Below are 24,346 nucleotides of genomic sequence, written 5' to 3'. Positions count from 1 at the left end.
TCCTAGGCAATCTTTCATGTGTAATGTGCGCTCAGGATGGCATTTAAAGTGCTTATTGTAGCTTTGAGTGGTTTGGACTTTTTATTTTACTGTAACGTGTCATTTTTTGATAAACTCCTAAAATATTAAGTCAGTTAAGAACAAATTGAATAGCAAAAAAGATGAGAGAGGCCTGTAATTTTCATCATAGGTTCACTTCTTCAACTATGACAGACAAAATGAGAAAAATGGTGGAAAATAAGTATTTGGTCACCTACAAACAAGCAAGATTTCTGTCTCTCGCAGACCTGTAACTTCTTCTTTAAGAGGCTCCTCTGTCCTCCACTCGTTACCTGTATTAATGGCCTGCATTAATGTATTTATTTATGAATAAAAGACACCTGTCCACAACCTCAAACAGTCACACTCCAAACTCCACTATGGCCAAGACCAAAGAGCTGTCAAAGGACACCAGAAACAAAATTGTTGACCTGCACCAGGCTGGGAAGACTGAATCTGCAATAGGTAAGCAGCTTGGTTTGAAGAAATCAACTGTGGGAGCAATTATTAGGAAATGGAAGACATACAAGACCACTGATAATCTCCCTCGATCTGGGGCTCCACGCAAGATCTCACCCCGTGGGGTCAAAATGATCACAAGAACGGTGAGCAAAAATCCCAGAACCACACGGGGGGACCTAGTGAATGACCTGCAGAGAGCTGGGACCAAAGTAACAAAGCCTACCATCAGTAACATACTACGCCGCCAGGGACTCAAATCCTGCAGTGCCAGACGTGTCCCCCTGCTTAAGCCAGTACATGTCCAGGTCCGTCTGAAGTTTGCTAGAGAGCATTTGGATGATCCAGAAGAAGATTGGGAGAATGTCAGATAGTCAGATGAAACCATAATAGATATTTTTGGTAACAACTCAACTCGTCGTGTTTGGAGGACAAAGAATGCTGAGTTGCATCCAAAGAACACCATACCTACTGTGAAGCATGTGGGTGGAAACATCATGCTTTGGGGCTGTTTTTCTGCAAAGGGACCAGGATGACTGATCCATGTAAAGGAAAGAATGAATGGGGCCATGTATCGTGAGATATTGAGTGAAAACCTCCTTCCATCAGCAAGGGCATTGAAGATGAAACGTGGCTGGGTCTTTCAGCATGACAATGATCCCAAGCACACCGCCTGGCAACGAAGGAGTGGCTTCGTAAGAAGCATTTCAAGGTCCTGGAGTGGCCTAGCCAGTCTCCAGATCTCAACCCCATAGAAAATCTTTGGAGGGAGTTGAAAGTCCGTGTTGCCCAGCAACAGCCCCAAAACATCATTGCTCTAGAGGAGATCTGCATGGAGGAATGGGCCAAAATACCAGCAACAGTGTGTGAAAACCTTGTGAAGACTTACAGAAAACGTTTGACCTCTGTCATTGCCAACAAAGGGTATATAACAACATATTGAGATAAACTTTTGTTATTGACCAAATACTTATTTTCCACCATAATTTGCAAATAAATTCATTAAAAATCCTACAATGTGATTTTCTGGATTTTTTTTCTCATTTTGTCTGTCATAGTTGAAGTGTACCTGTGATGACAATTACAGGCCTCTCTCATATTTTTAAGTGGGATAACTTGCTCAATTGGTTGCTGACTAAATACTTTTTTGCCCCACTGTATACAGTGCCTTCAGAAAGTATTCAGACCGTTTGACTTTTTCCACATTTTGTTTACGTTACAGCCATATTCTTTTAAAGATTTTATTGAACCTTTATTGAACTAGGCAAGTCAGTTAGGAACAAATTCTTATTTTACAATGGTGGCCTACCCCGGACAAACCCTCCCCTAACCCATGCGACACTAGGTCAATTGTGTGCCACCCTATGGGTTGTGATACAGCAACCAGGGTCTGTAGTGACGCCTCTAGCACTCAGAAGTAGTGCATTAGACCCCTGTGCCACTCGGATTCTAAAATGGATTACATTTTTTTAAATCCGCAGCAATCTACATGCAATATCCCATTATGACAAAGCAAAAGCAGGTTTTTAAAAACCATTTTTGCACATCTATTAAAAGTAAAGAATAGAAATACCTTATTTACATAAGTATTCAGACCGTTTGCTATGAGACTCGAAATTGAGCTCTGGTGCAACCTGTTTCCATTGATCATCCTTGAGATGTTTCTACAACTTGATTGGAAACTCTCCAAAAACAGATGTGCCAAGCTTGTAGCGTCAGACCCAAGAAGACTCGAGGCTGTGATCGCTGCCAAAGGTGCTTCAACAAAGTACTGAGTAAAAGTAATACTGCATTTTTTTATTTTTAGAAAAAATTTGCAAAAAAAAATCTAAAATCCTGTTTTTGCTTTGTCATTATTGGATATAGTGTGTAGATTGATGGGAAAACCCCAATTAAATCGATTCTATAATAAGGCTGTAACAAAAAAAGTCAGAAGGCACTGTACATAGACTTACACAGTTCAGCAACCTACTTAAAAACAGCTGTGCAGTGCTTGGTAACGCAACTATCAACAAAAACATTTTAATGCTGAAGCAGTAGTTTTTCATTGATGGAGTTGTGCTTCTCTTTACTTCAAATGGCGCCTTTTGTTCCTCAGGGTGACGATGGGGGCAGACGACATGTTGTAGCTGAGACTGGTCGCGTTCCCCTGCTCAGACATTGCGTGCATCAACCAATGGTTGTGTGCCACGTCATCGAATGTGTCATCAGCTGTGTCATCAGCTGCTGTAACATATGATGCGGTTAGCTGATACTTAAAATACCTATCGTGACAGGTGCCAACAACGCCTGGGCAGAGGAACGCAGGCTGTATCTGTCATTCAGCTTGGCCTTAACCCTAACTGTTTCCCACACAGCTTTAGTGAGAACCCCAACTCTTCCGCCTTTCATCTCCGCCCACATTCCTGCCCTTCCACCTTCGCAGTGCCAGGGAGCATACGAGTCTCATACATCACCGGCTGTATGCTAGAAAAGATCTCTACAGACCCAATTTAAGCTCTTTCAGCGGTTATGTACAATCTATAACACTATTACAGCTTATTGTGAAATAGACACAAATGACTTATTCGGAAATACTTTGTCATTTTTTTGTGTGTATTACACACATTTTCTTCTGCGCAACGCATTTCATGTACATTACAGATTCCAATTTGTTGTGGCTAACGTTAGCAAGGCTAGCTAGGTGGCTAATGTTATCTAGGCTAGGGGTTAGGTTGAAGGGTTAAGGTTAGGGTTAGAGGAAGGGTAACTAACATGATAAGTACTTGCAAAGTATCTAAAAAGTAGTTAGTAGTTTTAAAGTTGCTAATTAGATAAAATGCTAAAGTTGTCCATGATGAGATTTGAACATGCAACCTTTTCAATAAGCAATTTGTGCGTATATCGCAGTCTGTGATACTGGGTTGACAATCTCATCAACTTTTCATTCCAGCTGTCAAGAGTTCAATGCTTTCGTAACTACAAAATCTTGGAGATTAGCCTTGAGTGAGCAAGATTTACCCATGACTTCATTGCTTTAATGACTTTAAAGTTATCAATAAATTAACCAATGTAGAATAATAACAATAAGGCTGATGCTTAAAAGACATTTGGAAAACTATAAGGAAAAAATGCAGGAAATGTGTGATGGTACAATGTGATGGTACAATAAAATATAATTTTAAGGTTATAACCAAATGTTTCATTAACGTTATCTTCACCAACACTATGAAGCTATTCAAGCTAATATGAAAGATTAAGAACTGTTGGCACTGAAAATGGGGTCCCGCAAAGAGTTTGACTGCTTTACATCTGACCATTTGCATGCCTAAACTCAAAGTACTTTAAAGCAGATGTGGTTTGTAAAAAACGAGGGAAATAAAAGCCTGCGTACATAATAAACTGAAATGATGAGAAGAAGTGGAGTGTATCAGCCACACTTTGTTTGTGTAAATGCAGAACTCTAAACAAAGAAAGCTCAAATGGAGCGACGGGGAGGACCTCGTCACGAAAGTGGAGGCATCTCTGAAAAGCATTAAGATTGGAGTTTTGAAAATAAAGCCAGTGGAAGATTGAAATCATTCTAATTAGAAGGGACTCTGTGTGCCAGTGATCCATGCTGACTATTAGTGTTGTCATGAAATGCTGCAGATGCTACTGCGCACTGGCACCCTTGCATCATTGCCAGTTTAGGGAAGGTAATCTCGCCTGGGTGTACATGCTCCCAGAGCCAACAGTGGGTCTATGATTCTGCACGCAATCATTACCAGGGGCGGGGGGAAAGGTGTCTGTCCATGGAGGTTTAAGCACATAGGTTTCTGCTTGTTTGTTTCAAAATAATCCAGAAATGCCTCACAAAATCCAAGCTAATGTTGCAGGGTCACTGATGTTGTTAGTGATTTAAACTGCTGGTTCAAGATGTTGACCTCAGCCAAAGTGTATTGAGTTTGTGCTAAAATGGCAGAGACCTTTGAAAGAAAATGGACAGTGAAATAGCATGGATGAGTAAGATTCTGGTGCTACAATTCCTGCTACCAAATATTTTTAGTTATCCAAAGGCAATTAATTATATGATTTATGTTAGTAATTTTAACAATTATATAACAGTGGAATCACACTGGTTTTCAATTAAGCTAAATGTTTTGACACAGTTGAAGGATGTTTGATATTTTAAGACTATCAAACATTATAGCGGCGGGAAGACAGACATCATATTACAAATCTAATTAATATGCCGTGTAATACTAAGGCCCAAGCGGTTCAGTTTTATGTTGTCACAATACTTTTCTGCGGTGACCATTGCATTCCGCAATGTGATATAGTGCTGGATAATATTGACCGAAATATAGTGGATAATATATTGCACAATATGTATTCCTTATTGAACCAAAAATATATGGAACCCCTAAAAGTTTTCTATAGAACCTGTTTATAGGGTTCTTTGATCAGAACCCAAAGGATTTGTCTTCACTGAACCAAAATGTGTTCCATTTATAACCCCGTATAGTGTCATTTATGAATTATGACTACTACTAATAAAATAAATCAGGTATAACTTTATAGATTTTTCTACAAAACATAGAAATGTGCTGTTTTCACATATGTAGACTCTGGTATTGTGCTGGATAATGAAAATGAGGTTGAAAAGTGGTGGAATTCCCTTTAAATGTTTGTTTTCAGAGTAAAACATTTTTCAAAGGTAACTTCTAATACTTCATGTCTGTTTTAGTTCTTCAGAGTGTCTGGTTTCTAAGTCTGATTTCCCATTGATGTGAAATGGCTGCTTAGGCTTAGTCAGTGATGTTGAAAGTCTTAAGTGCCATGGTATGATTTTTAAAACTATCCTATCAAACAGATGATAGGTGGGTAAACATTATGGTAGAAAAAATATAGCGAAATATTGAGGGATGTCATTCAGTGTGGGGTTAGAGCTTATCTTTAGCACTTTTATGTCTAAGAAAAAAACATGATTCTATCACTAATGAAAACAGTATGATGATCATTGTTGGGAAGTAGATGTTAACAGGCTAAACTTGTTTTTAATGGACCAAAGATACCTGCAATCTGTTGTTGACGTCTATAATAAATCACAGATATACAATTCCTTCAGAAAATGTTCATACCCCTAGACTTATTTCACATTTTGTTGTGTTACAGCCTGAATTAAAAATCAGTTAAATATTATTTTTGTCTCACCCATCTACACAAAATACCAAATAATGACAAAGTGAAAATATGTTTATAGAATTTTTAGCACATTTATTGAAAATGAAATACAGATATATCTAATTTCCATAATAAGTATTCACACCCCTGTGTCAAAACATGTTTGCATCACCTTTAGCAGTGATTACAGCTGTGAGACTTTCTGGGTAAGTCTCTAAGAGCTTTGCAAACCTGGATTGTACAATATTTGCCCAATATTTAAAATATTCAAGCTCTGTCAAGTTGGTTATTGATCATTGCTAGACAGACATTTTCAAGTCTTGCTATAGATTTTCAAGACGATTTTAATTCAAAACTGTAATTAGGCCACTCAGGAACACTCAACGTCATTTTGGTAAGCAACTCCAGTGTATATTTGGTCTTGTGTTTTAGGTAATTTAGGTGAATTTGTCTCCCAGTGTTGGAAAGCAGACTTAGCTGTATTCTGTATCTTTTAATCCTAAAAAAAACTCCCTAGTCCTTGCTGATGACAAGCATACCCATAACATGATGCAGCCACCACCATTCTTGAAAATATGAAGAGTGGTACTCAGTGATGTGTTGTGTTGGATTTGCCCCAAACATAACATTTTGTATTCAGGACATAAATTACATTTCTTTGCCACATTTTTTGCAATTATTCTTTAGTGCTTTATTGCAAACAGGATGTATGTTTTGGTTTATTTGTATTCTACAAGCTTCCTACTTTTCACTCTGTCATTTAGGTTAGTATTGTGGAGTAACTACAATGTTGTGGATCCCATCATCAGTTTTAGCCATTAACCTCTGTAACTGTTTTAAAGTCACCATTGGCCTAATGGTTAAATCTCCAAATGGTTTCCTTCCTCTCTGCCAACAGAGTTAGGAAGGACACCTGTATCTTTGTAGTGACTGGGTGTATTGATACACCATCCAAAGTGTGATTAATAACTTCACCATGCTCAAAGGGATATTCAATATCAGCTTTATTTTTATCCATATACCAGTATGTGCCCTTCTTTTCAAGGCATGTGAAAACCTCCCTGGTCTTTGTGGTTGCATCTGTATTTGAAATGCACTGCTCGACCTAGGGATCTTACAGCTAATTGTATGTGTAGGGTATAGAGATAAGGTAGTCATTCAAAAATCATGTTAAACACTATTATTGCACACAGAGTGAGTCCATGCAACTTATTATATAATTTTTTACTCCTGAACTTATTTAGGCTTACCGTAAAGGGGTTGAATACTTATTGTGTCCCATCCTGATCTGTTTCACCTGTGTTTGTGATTGTCCCCACCCACCTCCAGGTGTCACCCGTCTTCCCCATTATTCCCAGGGCATTTATTCCTGTGTTTTCTGTTTGTCTGTTGCCAGTTCGTCTTGTCAAGTCAACCAGCGAGTTTTTTCAGTGTGCCTGCTTTTTCCTTGTCTCTGTTTTTCTAGTCCTCCAGGTTTTGACCTTTTGCCTGACCTGACACTAAGCCCACCTGCCTGACCATTTAGCCTGCCCTGACCTTGAGCCTGCCGCCCTGTACCGTTTGGAACTCTGACCTGTTTAATTAACTTTTGCCTGTCCTCGACCTGCCTCTTGCCTGCCCCTTGTTGTTTTAATACATATCAGAGACTCGAACCATTTGCCTCCTGTGTATGCATTTGGGTCTCGCCCTGTGTTGTTATATTTTGACTTAAAATATTTCAACTTTTTGTTTTTTATTCATTTGTAAAAATGTGTAAAGATACAATTCCACTTTTACATTATGTGGTATTGTGTATAAGCCAGTGACACATTCTCAGTTTAATACATTTTAAATTCAGGCTGTAACACAACAAAATGTTGAAAAAGTAAAGGGGTGTGAATACTTTTTGAAGGCACTTTTTAAAATATTTTTTTATCAATTGGCATTTAAGTTTTATCTCTCCCTTCAGTTATCTCTTCTTTTTGTGATCACTTTATTGTATGACTCCATAACATATAAGCACATTTTGAATTTGATACTGGATTGATTGATACATTACTTTAAAACAACCTCTCTACAGCACCCAGTATATTGTCCTATGCCAAACAAAGTCCATCCGTTGTCAGAACATTTTGATTAAGCTCTTCTCCAGTAGCCTATTTAGTGCTATCAAAATGAACCACAGTACATTTTGAAAAAGAAAAAAAATCTTCATGTTCTACTATGGAGAACTGAATATGATCATTAAATCTGGCATTTGTTGTGTGTAAGTTAGCCAAATGTGTCAAGCTATAAACTAATAGGCCTTTAAACAATACTGTATTAATAAATGCTACTAATATTCAGCTGGCATATGTAAACTAAAGTTCAAATTTGTCATTCGTTTGAAATTCAACCTATTTTAGCCAAATATTGTTGGCAAATAGATGGGGCACAGTGGTCCAACGCATTCCAGGGCAATATTTCAGCATCCGAACTGACTCCGAAAGGATTAACATGATCTCGCTAAAGTTGAAATGATGTCTCCATTATACCAATTTCACACAAAATGCTTAGATGATAATAATTATACTATACATTGGGACTGTAAGTGAATATCACACACATGTACTGTATGTGTATATATGTACTGTATGCCCCTATATACTGTATATGGCAGCCCTATATATATGGTTCATTCTACAGAAATGATTCAAATTGCTGTCCACAATCAAAGAAACTATTTTAAAAACACAGGAAAAAATGTATGTCTTTATTGTCACATATACCAGATAGGTGCAGTGAAATGTATTGTTTTACAGCGTCAGCCATAGTAGTCTGGCACCCCTGGAGCAAATGGGGGTTAAGTGCCTTGCTCAAGGGCACATCAACAGATTGTTTTACCTTGCTGGCCCAGGTATTCGAACCAGCGACCATTCAGTTACTGGCCCAACACTCTAACCGCTAGACCTTAATTAAACATTAAAAGACTAGAATAAGGCCCATAGACCCTGTGCCAATGTGTTTGTCAAACTCCAGGCAGTGCTATAGTCAGATGACATGAGAATATATATCTTTGGCCACACACCCCAGTAGTGGGTTTGGCATTGAAAAGCTTAAACATATGTAGAAAACTACCTCATACCTAAGGTATAATATGGTGGTCGATCTTTGATGTTATGGGGAAATGCCAACTTCCACAGGTCCCGGGGCCCTTGTTAACGTCAATGGCATCATGAACATGACCAAGTATTTTGACATTGTATTCAAAAACCTGGTTGCCTCTGGCAGGAGGCTGACACTTGGCAGCAAGTGGATCTTCCAGCAAGACAATAACCCGAAGTATACTGAAACCATCCACTACGTGCAAAGTATTGAGCAACAAAGTTGAAGGAAAACGTACAGTAAGTCCAACGATAAACGGGCGTTTGGTTATATAGCAGCAAAAACGTGATTTGCACAGAAGTAGCTAGCCAGTTATGCTAACGTTAGCTAGCTAACCAAATGAGAATGTTTAGGTGAATCCCTCTAGAATCAACACAAATATTTTAGCTAACGTTCATCAGAACAGAACTTCCATTCCATTTAGCTGTTCTTGGTAGTTTTCAGTTCAAAATATTAAACAAATGATCCAAAAGTTGCCTACTGTAGCAGCTTGTGACTAGTTCATGTTGAACATGCATAAGAAGTAAGGCTAGATCGAATAGTTACATTAAGTTTTATATCAGATCTGGCTGAGATGTTATTGTCTGAGAATATCGTTTTTTGTGTGATTTTTAACACGATAATAAAAATACATATTATACAACCTAATGGAATTTTAAATTAAAATATGTTATTTCTATTATTTTACATTTACATGTAAGTAAGTAAGCGTTTCACTGTTAGTCTATACCTGTTTTTTATTAAGCATGTGACAAATAACATTTAATTTGATTTAATCTTTAATTAGGTTGAAATTTGAATTAGTTATAAAATTGTGATTAATGGTAGTTAACTACAGATAAATATTGTTATCGTTGGACAGCAGGGAAACTCGAGTTAACTTTTTGTAATTTTAGTGCACTCATTTTTTATCTGATAGCGTTGAAAATAAAATACATAATCTATAGACTGCGGCTTAAAAACAACGTGATGTAAAAACAAGTTGACATTGAGGTTAAAGAAAGTGTGCCTTATCAATATACCTGTTTCTGCATAACGTTAGCCTTACTTTGGACAAAATCCAAGAGGTCAATAATTATTGTAGGCTTATGCTTCCTGTATAATAACCGGCTATAACGTTGTTTCTGCAATGAATGTCTTCCTTCTTTGAGCCAAAGACACTCACGGTTTGTGTCGTCTATTCATGCAGGTGTGTTGTCTGTATTACAGACCTCTTTTATTTTAATAGGCAAGTTAGCTAAGAACTACTTATTATTTACAATGACGGCCTATACCAGCCAAACCCGGACGACGCTGCGTCCGCCCTTTGGGACTCCCAATCAGCCTGGATTCGAACCTGGGTGTCTGTAGTAGCCTCTAGCACTGAGATGCAGTGCATTAGACCACTGCGCCACTCGGGAGCCCTCATTCATCCAATGTTACATGACAAGTAATCCAGTAAATCCTTGCAGAACAATTGGTTTTACAACGTCTAACCCAGAGGCAATGCTATGTCTAACCCAGAGGCAATGTGAGATTCCCAAATATGAAGCTTATATTTCTACTTTTTTTGTAGTGAGGCCCACAGAAGCCTCTATGTGCGGACTTCGGGGGAGTAGGGACAGCAATGATTTTTCGGCTTTAAAACTATTTGCATTTTGTAGTCAACTATTTATATTGAAAATCTTTTATCTGGCTATACGTTGTGTACTGTTTCTAGATATTGTTTAAGGCAAATAATTGTTTAAGGCAAAGCTATACTCTGGAATATCTTCCTGATAAGCAGTTTGTTTGTTTTCTTCTATAATTAACTATTGTAGTAGAACTCACGTTTAGGCTGTAACAATTGAATAACGGAGTAATTATTTAAACTGATCCATAATAACAATGTATAGTGTTTTGTGAACGTATATAAAATGTTTGATCTTTCTCGAGAATATAGGAGCTTGGAACAGTTACATTCTGAACTCGTTAGCCTATGCTCTAGTAGAAATGCAATAATGCATGTAAATTGTGGAGGAACATGACCAAAGTGGTCAACAATATTAGTTTGATCTAATGTGCTATATGAACAACAAACATAAGGATGATTACTCCAAGATATAGGTATTTTCATGCACACTGGCAGTAGAGAAATCTTGCACGCGTTGTAGAACTAAAACAGTAGCCTACTTCTATCAATGTGGTGCGCTATTATCCATATAATAGGGAAACATGTTTGTATTTATACAGTTTAAGTGAATAAATCCTCAAAATAATTGTTATATTCACAGGTTCACACATATTCATGCCCACATCATCAGTAGCATATTGCTTGCCGCCAGAACAATGCATGCTTCACGGTCCAATTTGTTTATGTTTTGTAAAGTGCCAATGACATGGATATAAAATCATCCTGAACACAAGGAGAATTTGATTGTTTCTATCCATTTTCTATAGCATATAAGACATAGACCCTGTCCTTTGTGTGATGTCGTGCTGTTCTGGTCACATCAAAGTTCCAATGCATCATTCTGAGGGTTTATTTCATTTTGTTTCCTAATATGGTTTCACTTTCTCTACGTTTTTGTCTTCAACAACCTTTCTATACTTTAGAGTACGAAGCCCCCGAAACAGCCCTCCACCCACATTTAGCTCTTGGCTACTCTTGAGCCTGTGTTGCCTATGCCTTTGCCATTAGGCCTATTTTTTTGGGGGGACATAGGCCTAGAAATTAAATGAATGTTTGAACGGGAATGTTCGTTTTGAATAGTGTATGAAAAATAGGCCTACATCTTATAAAAAAGGTTCTATCTAGGGTTTTTTGGCCGTACAGATAGGATAACCCTTTGAAGAATCAAATCAAATCAAATGTATTTATATAGCCCTTCTTACATCAGCTGATATCTCAAAGTGCTGTACAGAAACCCAGCCTAAAACCCCAAACAGCAAGCAATGCAGGTGTAGAAGCACGGTGGCTAGGAAAAACTCCCTAGAAAGGCCAAAACCTAGGAAGAAACCTAGAGAGGAACCAGGCTATGTGGGGTGGCCAGTCCTCTTCTGGCTGTGCCAGGCGGAGATAACATAACATGGCCAAGGTGTTCAAATGTTCATAAATGACCAGCATGGTCAAATAATTGTCGAGGGTGCAGCAAGTCAGCACCTCAGGAGTAGATGTCAGTTGGCTTTTCATAGCCGATCATTAAGAGTATCTCTACCGCTCCTGCTGTCTCTAGAGAGTTGAAAACAGCAAGCACCCTTTTTGGTTCCAGGTAGAACCCTTTTGAGTTCCATGCAGAACCTTTTCCATAGAGGGTTCTACATGGAACCCGAAAGAGTTCTACCTGAAACGAAAAAGTTTTTTAACCTGGAACCAAAAACGGTTATCCTATAGGGATAACCTATAAGAACCCCCTCGGTACCCTTTTATTAAGAGTGTATATGTGGTCCAATCACTCAAAGAAATGTGATCTGCACATATTAACCCAACACTTTCGGACTACTTTTGAGTCCATTATTTCACTTAAAAAAATGTTACATATATTTTGGGTGGAATTGGGCTATGACCATTTTGTACGATTTTGTTCTAACAAATGTATGTTTATGTGAATACAGTATTTGAAAATTATAAATGAATAGGCATATATATTAAATAAATTGTAGCATATAGATTTGACATTAAGAATAGCTGTATACGTTGCCTCTCAGAAACACGAACTGTACTCCATGTCACCCCACGTCATTGTTGTTAATGAATGGGAAATGCGGACATCGATCCTTTCACTGCAGTTGAATCATATGCCATGCTTATCGAACACTCTCCACACATTGCACATTTCACTTTAATTGACACATGTTTAGACTATTTATTATTTATCTGTATTATGTATATTTTACCCAGAGAAATATAAATTATTGAAGCGTAAATTGCACCCAGAACAAATTACCCTATCCTGCCTATTTCAATATTTTGAAAATAATTCATTAGGGTACTTGGGCTGATTGTCTTCACAGAAAAACACATTTTTTGTTGTTGGGACAAGCATAACATATTATATTTATTTAGATTTAGCCCTTCACCTTGTTAGATTCAGCAACAATATCGGACTATTGGATAGGATATGGGATGCTGTTATGGTGTAGACGCCCAATTTTATGTGAATTTGCACTTTTTTCACGCAAGCATAGAAATGTGCTTATTTGTTTATGTTGATAAAACAAGGCTACATACATTAGGAACACCTTCCTAATATTAAATTGCACCCGTTTTTGCCTTTAGAACAGCCTCAATTCGTCGGGGCATGGAGTCTACAAGATGTCGAAAGCGTTCCACAAGGATGCTGGCCCATGTTGACTCCAATGCTTCCCATAGTTGTGTCAATTTGGGTGGATGTCCTTTGGGTGGTGGATCATTATTGTTGAGCCTGAAAAACCCAGCAGCGTTGCAGTTCTTGACACATTCAAACCGGTGTGCATGGCAGCTATACTATTTCCCATTCAAAGGCACTTAAATCCTTTGTCTTGCCCCTTCACCCTCTGAATGGCATACATACACGTCTCAATTGTCTCAAGGCTTAAATCCTTCTTTAACCTGTCTCCTCCCCTCCATCTACACTGACTAAAGTGGATTTAACAAGTTACATCAATAAGGGATCATAGCTTTTACCTGGAGTCACCTGGTCAGTCTGTCATGGAAAGAGCAGGTGTTCCTAATGTTTTGTACACTCAGTCTAGTTTTCCTCTGTCTATAGCGTGTCTGAATGTATAACAGTAGGCCTACATTAGGTTTGTGTTGTTCTTCTTCCATTCATGATAGCAAACTTATTGCAAACTTGTAATGTCTTACACTTTAATCAAGTTCATTTTTTTCATACAGCAACAAAAACAGATAATACTCACATTAGATAGGCCTATTCTAACAACAAAAAGTGCAAAACTTTGAAATAACATTTACAAAAAAAATCGTCAACATCGAAAATATAACGTTAAATAAATAAAACTATAGTATTCCCAATAAAGGAAATAAATATGTCAAATGTTAGGCCAAAATGTGTCAAATGTAGCCTAATTGTTATTTGTTGTGTTAATCAGCGCATTATTCTCCAGTATTAATAGGCTACTATTTTGCTAGTAAATAGGCCTATTGGGTAATGAAAGCGTAATTGCTTATTACAATAACAACTCCGGATGTCATTTATTTGGATCAGCGTTTGCCAAACTGTGGTACTGTAAGCCTACCCCAGTGCTACGCAATCCAGATTCAGGAAGTAGATTATCATTGATGATCTTGTTGTTGAATTTATTTGAATAGTCATAGGCTAGACAATATCAAACTAGTTTTCTCAGAATGTGAGGTGTAATCCTAAAGTAGGCTAATTTACAGTTGAGTAAAATCCTAATTTACAGAATAAAGTAGCACAAAATGGGCAATAGCAAAGGGTCAGCAGACATGTTTGTAATTTTGTCAGGGCAATAGCTATAGGACGCTGGTAGGCCTTATACGTCGTTATTTGGGTTTAATTATAATAGGTAGACGTGACTAAGAAAACATTGGGAACCACTGATTTAGAAGTGAAATTTTATATTGGTGTGGATATTATAGGCTACGTCGGTTTGCCAAATGTGTACTTGATGTAGCCCAATAAAGCTAAATGATCAGACAATTAAAATGATGTATTGCAGGCCTGAATAAGTAGCCTATAACACCGTATCAAGCATGGCAAGGTTCAAGACAGGAGGAACTGGTTTTAACGAGAAACTGAAACTTCAAGTGCTTTATATGAAAGATGAAAACAAATTCGAACAAAGGGTCAGTCACCGGGCATGCTATTATAAGAGGAGGCCTGCACTGTCATGCACTGTTGTATTTTATAATCTACATGTGCTCATTATGGCTCGATCAACAAAACAGAGGACAAAATAGGCTATAATTAACTTATGAGTACACACAAAACTCCACTTCTCTCTAGAATGTGTTGCATACATTACAGATACAGCAGGAGCCGAGATTGGAGTCTATAGAAGGAGAACCTGAGAAGACATAACTTGTAGGCTTTTGTTATATCCCGCGTGTCTTATTAACCCTGATCTTTATAAGGCGTTTTCCCCAAAAAAATATTTCGAAATGAATTATTATATGAATAATGAAAAATCCTGTATGTTTTTTCTTCAATACTGATGAATACACTGACAATAAAATGTAAATAGAGTGTTTAATAAATAGCCTACCAAACAAAAATAAACGATTCAAAGAATTACAATCTTTGTACAAGATATAAATAGCCCGAAATATAGTTACATTTGGCAATTCTAGTTACAGTTTAAACCCCACAGGTAACGACGTTTGTCCCTTTAACGCGAAAAGAATACATCGTTGCACTTCAGGATACATTGCCTAATATGGCCATATTTGCTTTCAGGAATGGTCGTTTCTGACCTAATTAGTGATCACTGTTTGTTTACCCCTATAATTGCCATTTCTATGATGCTTTTATTTGTCCTTCCCATGTTGTAGTTGTGTCATCAATTTAAGAAAGCATTTGGAGTGACCCTCTTTTGATGTGACAACATTCCTGGAAACCCGCTAGAAACTCCCGGTGAAAAAGAATGTAGAGACGTTCGAAGTGAGTCCGAGAGCAGTGTTTGTGGGGAGCTCGTGGGTACACCGTAGCCTTGCGCGCTCTGCTGGAGATGCGGCGGCTGGTGCTGACTCCCTGAGACAAAGTAGCCACTCTGTCCGGATAATAGACTAGACGTGCTTACGCCGTAACTGTTTGACAAGCCCAGAGCACCGACAGATCCACTTAGATGGCGCGTAAGGTCCCCATTACTCAGCTGGTCCACCCCGGGGAGTAGGGACCCATACGCGTGCCCCTGGTTCAGAAATCCTGCTGATGATCCATTGTAATGGGGATGGTGCAATGATAAAAACGGCGAGATTTGCCAATACAGAGGGTTGTTTGCCCTGTCGTTTATTCCCAAACCAAGAGGCGAGAAGCGCATTCCACGTTTCATCGCCAATTTGCCCCTGGAGGTAGCAGAACGTCTCCGAAGTTTCCCCGTAGTTCCACCAATAAATACATCATCGCTCGAAGGGTCCAACATCCAGTAGTTCCCTTTGCCCGGGTCGTCGTAATGCCTTGGCACTTTCACAAAACACTTATTGAGGCTCAGGTTGTGTCGGATAGAGTTTTGCCAGCCTTGCTTGTGCTCTCGGTAATATGGAAAGTTCTTCATAATAAACTCATAGATACCGTTTAGAGTCAGTCTCTTCTCGGCACTCTGTCTGATAGCCATCATAATCAAGGCGTTGTAGCTGAATGGCGGTTTATCATATTTCCCATTTTTGCTAGGCTCTGTCGCCCTCAATGTACCATCGTCTTCCTCCTTTTGTTTCTCCCGGTCCAAAGGTGCAGATTCCATATCAGGATCCAGGGATTTTTCCGAATCAGACCCGGAAGAACCCGTGTTTTTTTCCGGGAGCACCGAGTCCTGTTTGTCACATTTTGAGGGAAGCAGCAGACTCTTGATACTAAATGAAGTAGATCGGTGCACCATCGGCGGTTCTTTCTGATCTTCCATGCCGGACACTAACAAAAAATGATTGGGCTTTGTGTTTAAAAAGGAAAAGGTAAGACGCAATTGGATCAGGGCATTGCATGCATGAAGGAACTTGTAGGATGGAGAGTTAGCCGGGACTGGGATGTAGAAATTACTAATTAAGGAGGTTCCGTTTTATCACTAGGCTACAGGGGAGGAGCCTGTAACTTGCAGATTTTTATCCCTCTTTCCCATTCGATATTGTTGAAACACGAAATAGACTTTCAGTGCACATATAGCCTATAGAAAAAAAACATTTTCGTAAGGATTTAACTGAACGGCTGTATCCGTTTACCCAATGGCGTAACGCCGTTTTACGGCCCGTTCTAAAAGCTCATCTTCTGTCATTCTAAAAATAAATTAAAGGATTATGACGCGTTAGTATGCTAATAATATTTTATGTCAATGCTAATATGTAAAAAAAATCGCTAGCTGGCTAACCAACAACTGTAACGATGTATTTGAGAGACAAGTGCTCATTGTGCAAATGTTAGCTATTAATGTTATTTTTTGTAATCAACATTAGACGAAATATAGAAATATATGTTGTCAACAATCTAAGCCAACTCCCTCTGCTTTGCCCCATAGTTGGGCATGCTCCGTTTTGTTGCTAAACAACCAACCCATCTGGGTCAAGATACACATTTTCAGTTTTATAATTTATCTCATGATATTTTACACATTTTGCCATGAGGCTGAGTGGAAATGTAGCGCTTTTAGAGGTAATTTATTGCTATTCTACACATTTTACCATGAGGCTGAGATAAAATATATCGTATATATAAAATATATAAAAATAATACCGTTTAAGATAATTTCCAGTAAAATAAAAAATGCATGGCTCATGACGTGTTCATATAGTCTAATATCTGGAACACAAAGCTATGCGGGCGTGTGGCGTACGTGCATGCCCTTGTAACTGTTTCTGTCTATGTGTGGTGTGGTGTACGCGTCAAATTGTTCGTCGTCGTGAGCCTTGTTGTATTGAGGACAATGGTGGTTTGAATAGGCTACCATAAATGTAATACTGCCTTGAGCATTGTGGATGCGCTCCAATCATACTATTGTTCTGAGTACTGGACATATCAGATGCACATCAGAGAGCCCACTCAGGCTGAACACAACTACTTGAGCGCCTCTAGTGTACTGGGATGTTCCTGCATTGAGTGCGCACTATTTTAGCAGCATGCAGGCCGGTTTTGTGACCAAATATAGGCTAATTGACTACAAACATAACATTTGGTGCTACTAACGAGCTGTGTAGCCCTATGAGTAACATGTTTGTTTTGGTCTATCCACTTAAAATAGAATAGCCTATGATGTAGACTTGACTTGAACAAATAAGCAACAGACTTAATTTGTTTTCGATCTCAGAAACTTTGTTTACGACTGCGTAAAGATCCCGATACAAACAGGGTTAAAATTATAATTTTTTTTAATGGTTTGTTAATTTGTACTTGTATATACATTACAATTTATGTAAATGTTATCTCCCATTCGGAATATTAATGCATTACATGACATTTTAGTGACATTTTTTAACTTAACGTAGACCTAATTATGGTATACAAAAACTATTAAGGTTCTATGCCATTAATAATCATTACTAGTAGGCCTAATTTTGTTAATTGAATATTTGGGAACTCTTTAATAATTATCATAGGCCTACCATTACAATAGTGCAATTTTCTATGATTGTTATTATTAGTGTGTGTGTTGTTGTTGGAGTAGTAGTTGTAGTAGTAGCTCAGTTGGAATAGTAGTCTTTTATTTTAGTTTTTTGAAGTATTGTTTGCACTAGTAAAGTTTTGCCCTCATTGTAAAGTTTTCATAACCAAGATTATTATCATCCTTGTTATTCTAAAAGTAATATGTACTATCATGATACATTGAGATGTCATTTTCAGTTAGGAGATTTTTTTTTCAAATGTAGTACCAACTTTTAATTACATTGAATTGAAAGTAATATTGGCTGTTAGGATTGATCCCTGATCATCATCAACATATTGATGGTTCACCAGAGGTATTTTTTAAGAGGTATTTTAAATGATGAAATAATGCGTTGGGGTAAATGAACCCTTTACCAATTACAGTGTCAAGGGCTTTGAAACCCGGTGAAGAAATACAATACAAAACATCTGAAATGTTTTATGCTTTTAGCTGGGGTACTGTCTCTGTGCTTCCATTGTGTCCAACAATACCTTGATACTGTAAGTGACACGGCTCCAATAGTAGGCCTTTGGGGTAAGAATGAATAACAAAACAGGCCAAGGACTAGAGGTTGTCTGAAATGATTGTAAACATGTTTGGGTGTTAGGTAAAATAACACGTTTCCTGTCTATATTTAAGAAGTTTAGATATCAATTAAATTTGAGTTTTTATTTAAAAAGATACATTGTGCAGATTATATTACTTTATTGAAACTATAATGCATGTATACTGTATTATAACTATATTGTACCTATCACTATGGGATATCATTCTGTACATTTTGTATCACTGAGGAAGGCCTAAGGCTTTTGATTACATTGTAATTGGGAGTAATATGTGTTGACTTTTAGTTCATGCAGACATTGTTTGTACTGTATGACAGCTGAGACAAAAATCCTCCATTTAACAAATCTCAAACACAAACCCCAACAAATCTAATCTTAAATGATGAGAAGCCGATATTGCCCCCTTTGTTAAGGCCTGTCAAACAGCAGCAGGTGTTATAAGACTCCACATATTCAGTCTAAATGACTCTTATCTAACAGAAATGCTGAAGGTAATAATACCTAAGTATTCACTACATGTTGGTCATTGAGGCGGCAGGTAGCCTAGTGGTTAGAGTGTTGGGCCAGTAACCGAAAGGTTGCTAGATTGAATCCCTGAGCTGACAAGGTAAAAATCTGTCCTTCTGCCCCTGAACAAGGCAGTTAACCCATTGTTCCTAGGCTGTTATTGTAAATTATAATTTGTTCTTAACTGACTGGCATAGTTAAAAAATAAAATTGAGGTACAGTTTTGGAAGCAATCGGCCTCAGAATCTTGCAATTGTGTTCGTTGTCCATAGCTTATGCGTGCCCATACCATAATTCCACCGCCACCATGTGGGTACTCTGACAACAATGACATCAGCAAACTGCTCGCCTACACGACGCCATACACACTCTCTGTCATCTGCCCGGTACAGTTGAAACTGTGAATCATCCTTGAAGAGCACACTTCACCAGCGTGTCAGTGGCCATCGAAGGTGAGCATGTGAAGAAGCCGGATGTGGAGGTCCTGGGCTGGCGTGGTTACATGAATGCCCACTCTCTATTGCTATTCAATGAAAATCCTGACTTCATTCTGCTTTGATCAGCCTTTTTTTGCCTTGGTGTGTGAATCTGGGTCAGCAACAGGCTACTTTGTTTTTATAGAGGATCTGGTACGCAATTCCCCAGGTGAATTAGCCGGATGTGGAGGTCCTGGGCTGGAGTGGTTTGACGTGGTCTGTGGTTGTGTGGTAGGTTTGACGTACTGCCTAATGACGTTGGAGGAGGCAGCTTATGGTACAGAAATTAACACTCAGTTCTCTGGCAACAGCTCTGGTGGACATTCCTGCAGTCAGCATGCCAGTTGCACACTCCCTCAAAACTTGAGACATCTGTGGCATTGTGTTGTGTGACCAAACTGCACATTTTAAAGTGGCCTTTTATTGCCCCCAGCACAAGGTGCACCTGTGTAATGATCATGCTGTTTAATATGCCACACCTGTCAGGTGGATGGATTATCTTGGCAAAGAGGAAATGCTCTCTAACAGGGACGTAAACACGTGTGCACAAAATGTCAGAGAAATAAGCTTTTTGAGCGTATGGGATATTTCCGGGATCTTATATTTCAGCTCATGAAACATGGGACCAACACTTTACATGTTGTGTTTATATTTTGGTTCAGTGTATAATCACACTGGTATTATATAGAGATACGTCTATTTTAGAAAAACAGTTTGACATTAACCTCAGTCAAGTCACTACATTACCATTGTTCTGTAGGGAAACACCTAAATGTTTCACTGTAATATCTCTACTACTACACCTGGCATCAGTGTGTTACCACAGACTGTCAGTTGACAAATGTTGGATAAAGTCAAGAAATCATTTCCATTTCCCCCAGCAATGAATTATTCCACAGCTGCACAGATTAAAGCAATATTGCCACAGTACTATTTAAGTGCGAGATGAATATTTTTTGGTGTCACTAAACATGAACTTGGCTGACACTCCTCTCATCCACTTGAAATCATGTGTTCACAAGAGATGTAGAGTGAGGACTTTGGAATAAAGTCATATATTAGAGTCCGGTCAGAGAGTTTATTTTCTTCACACTTAGTGTTTTATACTAATTTGTGCTATTTCATTTATTGGATCCGATGTCCCCTTTACACATCCTGGGAATTCTGTCATTTTGTGTAAAAAATTTTGGTGGTAGTTTTGAGTGAATTTGAAAAACATTGCATTCTCTAACTTTTCAAGTGGCTTCACTAACCTGTGACCTCAACCTTTTAAATTGAATATGAGAATGTCCTATCGTAATGCCACATTCACTACATAGAAACAAATTCTGGCATTGTCAGTTGGAAAAGTTCAAACACAAGTTCAAACACAGCTTTACTAGATGGCAAGGATAGTCTTGATGGACATTAAAGAAAAAGACACTCTGTCAAAACATTAGTCTAGCCCATCAAACAGGACATCTGTGTGCCAGAGCACCCCCTCGGGATTCTTGGAGGATCTACCATTAAATACTCTTAAAGCCTAACCTAACACACCAACGCCAAATTAAATCAGGTTGAATCGCCAGCAGTTTCGGGGTCATTCCAAGTTTACTGCTATTTATAGAGCCGAGGTAAGGAGCCTTTTCCAGGGCTACGATGGTAACGCCCCCACACAGCGTGCCTGATTACTCTAGCTCCATCGGGGCTGGAAGAGACACAATGCAACAAACCAGGATGTTCCCACAGGGAAGTTATAGCTACCGTACACAGAACATCCCATTGTGGGCTTTCTCCTGCTCTAAATCTGGTCTGTGTTGTCACACTTGCTCACATGAATGGGTTTTGTGTGTGAGTGTGTGCACAAAATTCACAGCAACACCCCACGCATAGTCGTGCACACACACACACACACACACACACACACACACACACACACACACACACACACACACACACACACACACACACACACACACACACACACACACACACACACACACACACACACACACACACACACACACACACACACACACACACACACACACACACACACACACACTGATAGAAGATGTTGTGGGAGTTTATATTGGTAATCAGATAATGTAGAAGTGTGTCTCAGCAGTAACAAGGTTTCAAGCTTAGGTTCATTGTCTGGAATGCCTCTAATAGAACATGAGGCTAGGTCATTTTAGGTCGGGGAAGCTATTGATTAATTACCTCTTATTGAGGTTGGTTCCAGGAGTACCACAGTGTTGCTCTAGCTTATTACAGTAAATCAATGTTTTTTTTTTAAAGTTTTGAGGAAACAGCTAAAGTTTTACTCCATTTATTGTGGTCTGTTTAGAACTAATATTTGTGATTGTGTTGATGTTGGTGATTAGCAGGTTCTCCATCCTGGGTTAGAGGTTAATAGGTCAGTTTTCTGAAGTTCAGAGGCTTCATAAAGGTTCATATTACGTTCCTGGCTAACTGCCCTATTTAAGGTATGTTCAGGAGATCGTTCTTGGAAGTAATTACTGTTACGAGTCACTCTGATAGTTTTAATGTTTATGCATAACTCATTATACATATTTGTAAATGCTTTATGATTTATTACGTGATAGATAAATGCTTATGAGTTGTACATGCTTATAGCTGTAAATGTTTACAAATGATTAAATACTTAATTATGAATTGTTTATTAATCACATTTTTATTCATAAAAATGATTATGAAGGAATATTTAACAATGACTTCACAAATGACCTCTTTTAACCTAATTGCAGCATGTTTACATTGAAGTCCAGCTTATCTAATTGTTCCTGTTCTGTTTGTTGATGGAGAGTTAGCTTAGCTGTATTACCAGACAAAATGTTCCTCTTGTCATATTGATTATGCAGACACATTTAGCTGGGACTGGTGTGGCTGGGGAAAGCGCCTCTGAAGCCAGCCATATACCCTGATGTAGCCTGGGGGCTATGGGAGCAGGGGCCGCTTCCAAGTCAATTGTCCTCCCTGCTGTAAGTCAATGCCAATGGGTGCATACAAGTCTTCATTAAAGACCGTACGCACTGTATTACATAGAAAAAATGGCTATGATGAATCATGCAACTAGGCCAACTATTAAGTCTATAGCTAATTTACATAATTACTGTATTGGATTTAATTTAATTAATGTATTGTTTATTGCAGGAGGATAGTCCACTCAATAACAATCACAGGTGTTTTTCTGAACTGTGTCTCTTTCTACATTAGTCAAGGCAAACAAGACTGAAGATAAGAGATGGAGTGTACTCCAACGCTGGGCCATTCACATGAGTTATTCACTGCTTTAAAACAGAATCCATACTAAGGCTGTTTAGACAAGCAGCCCAATTCTGTTATGCACTAATTCATCATTTGACCAATCACATCAACTCTGAAAAAGATCTGATGTGAAAGGATCTGATGCGATTGGCCTGTCTAAACGCAGCTTAAGCAACATAGACAGAGGCAAAGTTCAGAAGCATTATTCTCAGAGCACTTCAGCAACTACTATACATAGTAAATCCTGCGTTACTGTATGTGTTCAATGTATCTGACAGTGAGGAAATACAAACAATCCTCAATATAGAAATAATCCATAAAATGTTTGGACTCAATGGAATACAGTTTATGGGTTATACTCTTTGGGGTTTTATGTGATACCTTAGTTGAGGACTATTACACCACATTGCATCAGTTTAGCTTTATATCATTGCAGAGGATCAAAACATGGATAGACTACTTTCCCATGTATGTGTGTGTTTGAAGCATTGTGGCTTTTTACTGGTACTCCAAACATACAGTCTATGACAAAATCTACCATAACATGTTATTGCACAATTTACAGTACCAGTCAAAGGTTTAGACACACCTGCTCATTCAAGGGTTTTTCTTTATTTAGACTATTTTCTACATTGTAGAATAATATTGAAGACATCAAAGTACATATGGAATCATGTAGTAACCAACCAATCAAAATGTACTTTATTTTTGAGATTCTTCTAAGTAGCCACCCTTTGCCTTGATGACAGCTTTGCACATTCTTGGAATTCTATCAACCAGCTTCACCTTGAATGCTTTTCAAGCAGTCTTGAAGCAGTTCCCACATATGCTGAGCACTTGTTGGCTGCTTTTCCTTTACTCTGCGGTCCAACTCATCCCAAACCATCTCACTTGGGTTGAGGTAGCATGATTGTGGAGGCCAGCTCATCTGATGCAACACTCCATCACTCTCCTTCTTAGTAAAGTAGCTCTTACACAGCATAGAGGTGTGGTACGTCATTGTCATGTTGAAAAACAAATGATGATTCCACTAAGTGCAGACCAGATGGGATGGTGTATCGCTGCAGAATGTTGTGGTAGCCATGCTGGTTAAGTGTGCCTTGAATTCTAAATAAATCACAGACAGTGTCACCAGCAAAGCACCCCCACACCCACACACCTCTTCCTCCATGCTTCATGGTGGGAACCACACATGTGGAGATCATCCATTCACCTACTCTGCGTCTCACAAAGACACAGAGGTTGGAACCAAAAATCTCAAATTTGGACTCCACCAGTCTAATGTCCATTGCTTGTGTTGGTTCGCCCAAGCGAGTCTCTTCTTCTTATTAGTGTCCTTTAGTAGTGGTTTCTTTGCAGCAATTCAACCAAAAAGGCCTGATTCACGCAGTGTCCTCTGAACAGTTGATGTTGAGATTACTAGAACTCTGTGAAGCATTTATTTGAGCTGCAATTTCTGAGGCTGGTAACTCTAATGAACGTATCCTATGCAGT

The 24,346-nt window shown here is 38.5% G+C and overlaps 2 protein-coding genes across 3 annotated transcripts in view; one reads left to right on the top strand and one right to left on the bottom strand.

Moving 5' to 3' along the window:
- Positions 1-24,346, top strand: part of LOC124038320 (acylphosphatase-2-like) — a 78,934-nt gene that overhangs the window by 35,927 nt on the left and 18,661 nt on the right. The gene's annotated exons all lie outside the window — the stretch shown is intronic.
- Positions 13,552-16,561, bottom strand: LOC124038319 (forkhead box protein G1-like). The gene has a single exon (XM_046354050.1). The coding sequence runs from the start codon at positions 16,303-16,305 to the stop codon at positions 15,247-15,249; it is 1,059 nt and encodes a 352-aa protein (XP_046210006.1). The 5' UTR covers positions 16,306-16,561; the 3' UTR covers positions 13,552-15,246.

This window comes from Oncorhynchus gorbuscha, linkage group LG06 (genome assembly GCF_021184085.1).
Source record: "Oncorhynchus gorbuscha isolate QuinsamMale2020 ecotype Even-year linkage group LG06, OgorEven_v1.0, whole genome shotgun sequence".
Classification (NCBI taxonomy): domain Eukaryota; kingdom Metazoa; phylum Chordata; class Actinopteri; order Salmoniformes; family Salmonidae; genus Oncorhynchus; species Oncorhynchus gorbuscha.
Note: the sequence above shows the minus strand (reverse complement) of the source record. Positions and strands in the feature narration are given on the sequence as shown.

Excerpts from the sequence above, each read along its gene's own strand:
- LOC124038319 (XM_046354050.1), bottom strand. The coding sequence starts at position 16,305 with ATGGAAGATCAGAAAGAACCGCCGATGGTGCACCGATCTACTTCATTT.